We start from the raw sequence: 11,490 nt of genomic DNA, 5'->3' as shown, positions 1-11,490 counted from the left end.
GGCTATAGCCACACAGCATTTCCATTTCCAGTGGCGCAGTAGATTCATAATTAGTGCAGTTCATGGATCGCTAGATCAAGTCTCGCCTAAGTCTTTTTTTTTCGTTCGCTTTGTACTATCTACATTTCGTAATTGTAACATCATAATCATCATTTTTTATGAATAATGCGCTGCTAAAGCTGTTGTCCCGGCTTTATCGCTCAGTCTATGTGCGTGTAACAGCACAAAACGTATCCTCATGATCGTACTTGACTACTGGACACAGCTTAGCTTCCTCTCCACATGAAACGAAATCCAGTAAGATTCAAGCAAACGCGGAGTAATACATGGTGTAACGTTTACATTAGGTTTATTCTTATTATGAACAGAGTATATAACTAAAATGTGTGAGTTACCCTGAAAGAATCCAGAACCTGAGAATCTTACTTGAATATTTTAAAACACAGATACTTTTAATAGGTAATTCACATGTGTGGTTAGAGAACCTGTGTTATTATGTGGGAATAGTAATGAGTCAGCTTAAAGGGCCATGCCATCTAGTTTATTGTTTTAAGTAAAGTCACTTAACTGCTATCACGGATGAGCTGTAACACAAAACATATGAAACAGCATGCTGCACACTTTCTGATAGGCAAAGCAAGTGATATCATCAATATACTGCAGCCCTGGAGAAGAGGTATGTAAGTATTGTACTCCTGCTATTCTAGCAGACTACAGCTAATTATTATTATTATTATTATTCAAGATATTGCTGTTCCAGATGTAACTCATAACTGACAAGCCAAGGGGAAATAAAAAATGCTTCAAAATGCCAGGTCATAACATTGATGGTGGTAAAAGTGTTTATAGTACTGAACGAAAGGTATTATAGTGCTACCTACTGTTATTATCTTTCTTCAATATAAATTAATGGATTATTTTTGTATGTTTCCTGATTTTTATAAGAAACTAGAAAACATGGAGAATTGTTGAGTTTCTTTTAGTTGAATTTAGTGATTTTGTGAGTTGATGTTTAGTGAATTTTATCAGTGCTAGCAATTTCATATTATTTGAGTAAAATCAAACAATGGAAAACCAGGATGGAATAACGACAATATTATAAAAAGGATAGTTGCCATTCACCGTACAGCGGATAACAGTACGGTAATTCACAGTTACTAATGAATTCCTTATACTAAGTGTTTCTAGGTTATACTGCAACTGATTAATAGTTTAGGAAGTATTGAATAGGATTGGGGAGAAGAGAAGTTTGTGGCACAACTTGACTAGAAGAAGGGATCGGTTGGTAGGACATATCACCAATTTAGTATTGGAGGGCAGCGTGGAGGGTAAAAATCGTAGAGGGAGACCAAGAGATGAATACACTAAGCAGATTCAGAAGGATGTAGGTTGCAGTAGGTACTGGGAGATGAAGAAGCTTGCACAGGATAGAGTAGCATGGAGAGCTGCATCAAAGCAGTCTCAGGACTGAAGACCACAACAACAACAACAACAACAACTAATAGTTAAATAGGGCACTTATTTCTGAAGCCGAGATAAGAATTTCTTTTAATGGCTAATTTTTATCATATGATATCTAAATAACTCTAGAAATCCTAAATATAAGTAATTTATGGATTTTCAGTGAAAATTTGTTGCACTGGGTAATATGAAGGTACTCGCAAAAACACCAAAATTAGTTGCTGGTATGGAGTGGTTCGCATTGATATTCATGTTTCCTTTGAATGTATTTTCATATATTTTATTACAAAATAGTTACAATTGTAATGTACTTTCAGTCGTTACCAGTTCTATGCCAAGAATATGGTCGTATTATTTTGAAGTAGCAAGCTTAGCCAGAAGGTTGGTTAAACTGTAAACAGTCGCAAGAATGCTGCATATAATACATTCCAAATTATTACGAGTTTCCCGAGTCCGCAGGTATTTGGTACACAATCTTGTTTAATGCGTTCATTATTGCCATACGAAATTCAAAATTTTGACGATCTGTCATTCTCTGCATTTCAGGTACAAAAGACAGCAAGAAGCTTTTGTTAGCATCGACATCTGCAGTTGTTTCCTGGTAATATGCCTCAACTTCGTCTGTGCTTTCTGTATAGCTAATAGCTCTACGTTTTTTCGTTGGAACCTCCTGTAGCGAGTACCCCTGCAGTTGAGTTGCTTCTTGTGACTGGTTGCTGAACCCTTCTGTGAAGTCCTCACTTAATTCTTCAGTAGCATATTCTTCAGATGGTTCATGCTGGTACTTCACCAACGATTTTGTTGATCTTCTCGATGGCTGGAAAAAAGTCATCAACTCAAAATATGGATTTCTCTTTAGTCTGTTTGAAGGTATTGAACAAAGGCCATCCGCTTCTCTTCTTTTCTCCCGCGTGTAATAATCTCTGATAGACTTCCACTTCCTCTGTACTTCTTCAACTGAAACAAACATGAAATAACAGTATTAGAGTTGTAAAAGCCTGCTTTTGCTCAACACGAATAGACGATATAAATCATAACGAGACAGCTTATCGAGTACTGCCGCTAACATGATAATGTGAAAGTAACATCTACTTTATGCCTCGGTTACTATTTATTTAAATACACTACTTTTTCCATAGTAAGGCCACCATTAAGCAACAGCTGCACTTCCTTCTGATCAAATGTTGTGCCGTAACTGTGGCATGCTGCGCTGATTGTGAGATAAAGAATGTCATGTCTCGTTTCGACAGTTGTGAAAAATGTATGTTTTTTACAACAGTGAAAGGTTTTTTTGCATACACATACAGAGAGAAAATTATGTAAACTTAAGAACATTTCTTCAGGTGTTTTTATAGGTTAAAAATACATATAGTTAACAAAGAAATTAGTAGCAGTTCTGAAGTAATGCCGGATGAGATCTAAAAAGCAATTTTTGGTGTGAAGAAGACACCAGGGATTATGATATTTCTATAGAGATGTTTAAAGGTGGAGAGAAAATTACACAAAAGTTTCGTGCAAAATTTTTCTACAAAACATTTGTAAAAGTACAAATTCCCAGAAAATGGAATACTGGTGTCGTTATTACTCTTCGCAAGAGAAGTAACAAACAGCACATAAAAATCTATATAAAGCTATCAGCGTCCTCATTGTGACGTACAAATATTCGTTAACACCATCACCGACCACAGGGAAACATTAAGAGTTTTAAACAGTGAAAGCAACATGTCAGCATTATGAGTAGATATAGAATGTGACATTTGGAAGGATAATATGTTTATAATTGTGCATTAACGTGCAATTTGTTGCCAAGTATTTTATATCTGATCATATTGCTTATGACGTTGAAACCAATCATATGTAATCAAAAATACTTTTGTGATCGTGACAGCAAAAGTTTAAACGACTAACGGTACTGCGATCACCACATCCCAGTGATGATGTGACAAGTTAAAATTTGGGAACAATACTGTGTCAGGCTTGGTAGCCACGTGCGTTAACACGCCGGTTCTGGGATTCGCGGAGGCGCGCTGGCCCAGAACCGAAGCCGCGTACAACGACGAGGTCCGGTGCGCTGGCCAGCATGGAAGCAGCTTTTAGGCGGTTTCCAATGTTTGACTGGGTGAATACTAGGACGACTCCCACGTCCCACCTCTATTACACGGTTGCAAATATCGAGAAAACGTTGGCATACTTTCTAATGGGATAACACTAGACGCAGACAGTTGGGGTGCACAAATTCCGGAAAAATAAGAATAATTTGCATGGTTTACAAAATTTAAGGTTTATGTAAAAATGTGTTAAATGCGTTTCAATGTTCCAATATTAAGGTTAACTTACCATCACTCGTACAAGAACACACACATCTACGTCTACATACGTACTCCGGAAGCCACCATACAGTACGTGGCGGATGTTACCTCGTACCTCTGTTAGTAATTCGCTTTTCCTTTTGCACTAGCAAATGACGTGAAGGAAAAAGGGACTGGGTATATGCTTTTGCACGAACCCTGATTTGTCATACTTTCTCTTGGTGGGGATGACACGAGATTTACGTGGATGACAGTAGAATCAATCTGCAGTCTGCCTCCTCCCTCCAGGGATTCCGTTAAGATAGAGCCTACCAGTAACCAATCTATCAGCACACCTCTGTATTCTTTTGATGTCTTCCCTTCTGCCGAACTGGCGGGGCCCCAAACAAATGAGCAGCACTCAAGAATGGGTTGCACAAGTGTTCTGCATGCAGTCTCCTTTAGAGAAGAGCAACCCTTTCCTCGAATTCTCAATAAACGAAAGTCAGTAGACCATTCGCTTTCCCTACAGCTGACCTTACATGCTGTTCCATTTCATGTCGCGTTGCAATGTTACACTCTGATATATAATCAATGTTTTTGTGTCAAGCAGCATACCATTAATACTGTATTCAAATATAACGGGATTGTGTTTCCTACTCATCTGCATTAACCTACATTTTCCCACGTTTAGGGCAAATAGAAATTCTATGGAGGTCATCTTGTATCCTGATACAATCTCTCAGTGACACTTTGCCATATACTGCAACGTCGTCAGCAGTCACAGATGACTGATCACCCTATCCATCAAGTTGTCTATGTGCATGGCGATTATAATTAAACTTATTCTACTTGAGAGGGACCCTGTGAAAAACGAAAGATTGTGGGACAACGAAACATTGTAGAAAAACTTGTGAGGGCATGTGAAAGAGAAATGATGAAAATACCATTGAAAGAAAATCATTTCAATTTCCACATAAGAAGATGACATTTATTAACCGCGTACCATGGTTCAAATGGTTCAAATGGCTCTGAGCACTATGGGACTTAACATCTGTGGTCATCAGTCGCCTAGAAATTAGAACTACTTAAACCTAACTAACCTAAGGACATCACACACATCCATGCCCGAGGCAGGATTCGAACCTGCGACCGTAGCAGTCGCGCGGTTCCGGACTGCGCGCCTAGAACCGCTAGACCACCGCAGCCGGCCGCGTACCATGTATGTGTTCCAAGTTACAAACTTTCCTCGATGAGACGCGACCATGTAAATCTACGACAGCCTGCAACAGCATTAGGCATGCCATTACACAACTGTTAGCAGCACTTTTCAAACGGTGGATCATGGAATGTTCAGCTGTTGTGACACAGCTCGTGTACTGCTTGAAGATCGAACATTGCGTACAGAATTCTCAGCCATGACAATAGTAACTTCAACAATCTATGGTGCAATTGACAGTCGGCTCCCCCAGGAGCTATTCCCAAATAAAAATTAATTTGATCTTCCAAATCTTGTTCTTCAACCCTGGAGCAAAAAGCGGACCCCTCCATATTCCGTTAATGTGTCGATATTTGCGAAGAGCAGTAGCAGAATTGCTGTTGTGGTAAAACAGCTTTACGAGAAAAACCCAGCTCGCTTGTCCAGATCCATGCTGTCTGCAACTGTAATGCATACGCGTGCTTATGTTTCAACTACATGTCACCGTACCAGTACTGGCGCCTAACAGCAAGTCGTGACACTAACACTACCAACAACGCAAATCCTTCAGCGCACAATCTTAGCATCAATTGCATAAAGTTTGAAACCCGTATGGTAAATAGTTTTCCATCTGCTAGCATCAATTGCATAAAGTTTGAAACCCGTATGGTAAATAGTTTTCCATCTGCACTCGCTACGCCTTGCATATATAGAACAAGAATGGTCCTACCACACTTCCCATATGCACCCCTGACGATACATTTGTCTCACTGTTGCATGCCGAAAGTACGTAAGATGTACGTGTCTTTGAAACAAAGGGAATTCCAAATGTAAACAGAAAGAAATCCATAATAATGATGGCATCAGCAGTGGTGGACTAAGCCCGATGGGGGATGGGGAGCAAACTAAATGAGTCCCCCAGTCTGCTTAGAAATTGATGTATTTGTAATGTACATTTTGTAAAAAATGAATAACATTGATGCGATGACTGACAAAAAAATCAGGTATTTATAATGAGTGTGCTTCGCGCTCTAATAATTGTAAACAAATATTTGAAGCTGTAGGTGGGAATCTTAGAACACGAATCAGCATGTAGTATAGCAACCACCAGATACAGTGTAAGGGATTAATAAATAATAGAATAAGAAAATTACCTTTTTTTATATGTCTGGAAACAAAGCTTGTACAATTACAATTCTGTTACTTTCGCAACCTTAGTATGAGGTAGTAGTTATTACTGTTATTATTATAGTACATGTTTTCGTGCCTTTATTTTATTGATATTCAACAACTTCATCGAAATTAATTTTATTTGAAGCTTTTCTTTCAGTTGATAACATGGACTGATTGGCTAATCGTTCTTGATTAATGGTAGAGTGAAGATAATTTATTAGTTTCAGTTTAGAAAAACTTCTCTTGGGTGATAAGACTGAGACACAAAAGGTAAAGAAGTACTGAATTATAAGTGCTGTACATGATAATGATTCACTGAGGTTCTATGTAATTATAAATTGTAGGACTTATTGGGCCATCCATCTAGCAGCAAGTAGATGGCTACAATACCTTTTCATTTCTTGCAGCATCTGCATCTTATCAAACTCATACTAAATTTCTGCCAGATTCTTCGCGGTACAGCCAGAGCATCATCGGAAGCATCAATATAAATTTTGTTTCAGTTATTTGGAAATCTTTGGTGATTGCCTTCATGGCTGTGTACCATTGTGACAGTTCTTGTATACAATGTCTATGCATTCAAACAATGATTGATGAACTACGTCTTGAATCGACTATCGAACCTCACGAGCTAGTTCACCCAGTATTGTTTCGTTTACCTCCTCATTCCTCATCGATCAATCTTAATGCCCATATCATTGCATTTTTTAGGGCCAAAAGTAACAGTAAGTAAAAGTTTGCCTCACATGGATCTTGCATGTCTTCCAACATGCTCACAACTGTTTCCATGTTTTCTTTTATGACTAACTGAATTGTAATGAACACTCCTGTACGTATCAGGCAATGACTTTAAACTTTTTCCCGTTTCCTCTACAAGTAATTCCCATCTAAATGTAGCAGACGAGTAGAAGACATATAACTTGTCTATAGTTCCAAAGCAGGTGACGCTAGAGGGAACACATGAGAATACATGAATTCCACACAGATTTGAAGAATGATTAGCACAGAGACTGAACAAAGCTTTTTAACTAATTTCTCAAATTTTTCGTTGTAGTCTTATACATATACCTGACAATGACGCGGCGTTGTCCTGAGCTTATAATTTATAATCTGTGGTAAGTTCCTATGGGACCAAATTACTGAGGGGGGGGGGGGGGGGTGAGGGAAGCCGCACGAACCGTGGAAAGGCGACCCAGACCGCGCGGCGTCCTGACCTTGAGCCCTGTTCATTGCAATATGCAGCCTATCTTTACCAGCTATTGTTGTATATTTTTGGACATCTCCTCTAGTCCATCTAGTTGACTTAAAAAGTAATAAATGACTGGCAAGCTCTTCACTGCACTTATGCGTGTATTTTTAAACAGTACTGATAGTACTCCTGTGTGGATAGCATAGGTACCAAAAAACGTCGCATATAAAATAATACAGCATGTAGCAGACAACTGGTTATTATTCTACGGTTTTTACGTTTCATGCAACGTTTCACAAAATTTCAAAACATTTTGAAAACACCTACTGACAATTGGTATTACCTGATAATAGATAAGTACGTGTCTATGTTTATATTTTATAAATGTATGGGGCTTGGAACTCTAAACTACTTATTTACTGAACAATTTTGTTCTTGTTTGGGATTGGATCAAAAATGGTCTGGTCCTGGGGGGAGGAGGGGGGGACTCCAGATCTCCAGGCCCTAGAGCTCTGGAGAGACCCCCCCTCACCTGCCAATACCATAAGCCGATGGTGGGCCGCCCATTCGCCCACCCCCCCTCCCCTCCCCCCCTCTTAGTCCACCTAACGCGTAATGGACAGAGTGACTGAAGCAGAAAATCAATATTAAATGCGTATTATGAGATATGTTGCTGAGTGTCTGCTAGGGCGGAAGTGGATGGTTAGAGAAAACAAACCTTCCCTAGCGCATGTATACTATCATTAAACTAATCACTGAAAGCTTAACAAACTGAAAAACACACATCCACTAGTGAAGGTATACGAGGTGTGTGAGAAAAGTAATACGACTGAATTTTTATCTACCGAACTTGTTAACTTTTTCAAACAATGATACTGTCCCCATCAATGTAGTTTTCTTCAGCAGCTTTACGCAGGAGGAGTCGTTGTTCCCAGTCTTGCCAGCAGCGCTGAAAGGCTTCAACTGGTAGTGCCCTTAACATGTCGGTCACATTCTTTTGAATGTTCTACAGAGTCCCTAAATGAAATCCTTTTAAAACACTTTTCAGTTTCGGGAAAAACGTCACAGTGGCTCAGATCAGGTCAAAACGGGGGTTGCGGAACAACAGGAACGTCTTGTGAGATAAAAAATTCCGTGATGGAAGTGGCCGTGTGACATGGGGCGTTGTCATGAGGCAGCATCCACTTGTCTGCATTGTCCGGACTCACTCGATTCACCCTTTTCCTGAGCCTTTCAAGGACATCTTTGTAAAACACTTGGTTGACAGTTTGTCCTAGAGGAACAAAGTCGTTACTCACGATACTACTCCTGTCAAAAAAGCAAATCAGCATTGTTTCAATCTTTGATCGCACTAAAAAAATACATGGTTCATCATCTGTGACCTCCCGATTGAACTATTCGTGGTCATCAGCAATCCTCTCAAGAAGATCAACGCACATGTTTCTTAGAGTGTCCTTCCGCTCAGTTGTAAGGTTTTTCGGCGCATTTTTGGCACAAATCTTTCGCGTGTGCTAAACTTCGGTCAAAATTTGATGTATGGTGAAAGTTTAAGTTTCACAAGTCATCCGTCATCCTTAATGTTAAAAGTCGATCTGATCTCACAAGAGCACGCTCATGTTCGACGTTTTCGTCGGTGTTTGAAGTTGAAGGTGTTCCTGAGCGAGATTCGTCTTCAACGTGTTCTTGGCCTTCCAAAAATGATTTGTGGCAGCGAAAAACTTGTGCTGTTGATAAGGAATGTTAAAAGGTCACACTCGCGGATTCCGACCGCCGTCTCATCCCTAGCTTAGGATGCGGACAGGAGGGGCGTGTGGTCAGCACACCACTCTCCCGGCCGCTACGATGATTTTCTTTGACCGGAGTCGCTACTACACTACTGGCCATTAAAATTGCCAAGAAGAAATGCAGATGATAAACGGATATTCATTGGACAAATATATTATACTAGAACTGACATGTGATTACATTTTCACGCAATTTGGGTGCATAGATCCTGAGAAATCAGTACCCAGAACAACCACCTCTTTCCGTAATAACGACCTTGATACGCCTGGGCATTGAGTCAAACAGAGCTTGGATGGCGTGTACAGGTACAGCACCCCATGCAGCTTCAACACGATACCACAGTTCATCCACAGTAGTGACTGGCTTATGGTGACGAGCCAGTTGCTCCGCCACCATTGACCAGGCGTTTTCAATTGGTGAGAGATCGAACATTTTCTGTATCCAGAAAAGCCCGTACAGGACCTGCAACATGCGGTCGTGCATTATCCTGCTGAAATGTAGAGTTTCGTAGGGGTCGAATGAAGCGTAGAGCCACGGGTCGTAACACATCTGAAATCTAACGTCCACTGTTCAAAGTGCCGTCAATGCGAACAAGAGGTGACCGAGACGTGTAACCAATGGCACCCCATACCATCACGCCGGGTGATACGCCAGTATGGCGATGACGAATACACGCTTCCAATGTGCGTTCACCGCGATGTCGCCAAACACGGATGCGACCATCATGATGCTGTAAACAGAACCTGGATTCTTCCGAAAACATGACGTTTTGTCATTCGTGCACCCAGGTTCGTCGTAGAGTACACCACCGCAGGCGCTCCTGTCTGTGATGCAGCGTCAAGGGTAGCCGCAGCCACGGTCTCCGAGCTGATGGTCCATGCTACTGCAAACGTCGTCAAACTGTTCATGCAGATGGTTGTTGTCTTGTAAACGTCCCCATCTGTTGACTCAGGGATCGAGACGTGGCTGCACGATCCGTTACAGCCATGCGGATAAGATGCCTGTCATCTCGACTGCTAGTGATACGAGGCCGTTGGGATCCAGCACGGGTTCCGTAATCCCTCGTGAACCCACCGATTCCATGTTCTGCTAACAGTCAGTGGATCTCGACCAACGCGAGCAGCAATGTCACGATACGATAAACCGCAATCGCGAAGGCTCCAATCCGACCTTTATCAAAGTCGGAAACGTGATGGTAGGCATTTCTCCTCCTTACACGAGGCATCACAACAACGTTTCACCAGGCAACGCCGGTCAACTGCTGTTTGTGTTTGAGAAATCGGTTGGAAACTTTCCTCATGTCAGCACGTTGTAGGTGTCGCCATCGGCGCCAACCTTGTCTGAATGCTCTGAAAAGCTGATCATTTGCATATCACAGCATCTTCTTCCTGTCAGTTAAATTTCGCGTCTGTAGCCTCCGACGGGGGCAGCCGCGCGAACCGTGACAAGACGCCTGAGACCGCCTGGCTACCCCGCGCGGCTGGTGAGAACAGCATGAAGCCACAGAGCGTAGTGTTGACGAGTAACTCTCAGCAGTGCACAGTGGTGCTGATACAATGCCGAGTAATGGCAATGATAAACAAAACAAACATTGCATTATATCTACAGCAACAGCTGCCGAAGTTGACATTTTGTCAGAAAGAAATCCAAGGAATGTCAGAGTGAGAAAGAAGTGGCAGATGAAATACTAGCGCTTCTGCAAGATGAGTCAGTGGAATGAATGGTGTCGTGTACGCTCGACTTTGCGGACACTGTACATGAGGAGTACAATGACGACGATTCGTGCTTAACAAGTGAAAGTGATACTGAAACAAGTGTCGAGCCATGTAGTTCGTCATCCGTGTCGGACAAGGAGCCACAAAACCCGTCTCCAGTGAAACGTAATGAAGTACAATCGTTGTCCAAGGATTGGCTGGTTGGCTGATTTGGGGGAGGAGACCAAGCAGCGAGGTCATCAGTCCCATCGGGCTAGGGATGGGTGGGGAAGAAAGTTGATCGTGCCCTTTCAAAGGAACCATTACGGCACTTGCCTGAAATGATTTAGGGAGATCATGGAGAAGCTAAATCAGGATGGCCGGACGCGGGTTTGGACCGTCATCCTGCCGAATGCGAGTTCAGAGTGTTGTCCAAGGAGCGTGTACTAAACATATTTACGTACGTGGAAGATATCAGCAGCATACTAAATAAATAATTATGAACAGATTTCGAATAAGTCCGCAAAATATGACTGTGTAGTGCATAAGGATACTCAATACAATTTGCGGTATCTACATGATAGTGATCTAGTACGTTATGAACATCAAAGTACGCGCGACTTAGATTACAGTCATTTCAAGGGAAGTAGTGGATGGTTCCCCTAACTTCAAACAGTGCTACAGAAATGGAAGATGGAGGAT

General features: G+C 41.4%; 1 protein-coding gene across 1 annotated transcript in view; it reads right to left on the bottom strand.

Annotated features, from left to right (window-relative positions):
- Positions 1-1,714: 1,714 nt before the first annotated feature.
- The window catches only part of LOC126203298 (uncharacterized), a 35,601-nt gene continuing 25,825 nt past the window's right edge, over positions 1,715-11,490 (bottom strand). The window contains exon 2 of the mRNA XM_049937556.1: positions 1,715-2,418. Coding sequence (XP_049793513.1) covers positions 1,898-2,418 — 521 coding nt within the window. The 3' untranslated portion in view covers positions 1,715-1,897. The remainder of the gene's footprint in view (positions 2,419-11,490) is intronic.

The sequence above is a fragment of the Schistocerca nitens genome, chromosome 9, assembly GCF_023898315.1.
Source record: "Schistocerca nitens isolate TAMUIC-IGC-003100 chromosome 9, iqSchNite1.1, whole genome shotgun sequence".
Classification (NCBI taxonomy): domain Eukaryota; kingdom Metazoa; phylum Arthropoda; class Insecta; order Orthoptera; family Acrididae; genus Schistocerca; species Schistocerca nitens.
Note: the sequence above shows the minus strand (reverse complement) of the source record. Positions and strands in the feature narration are given on the sequence as shown.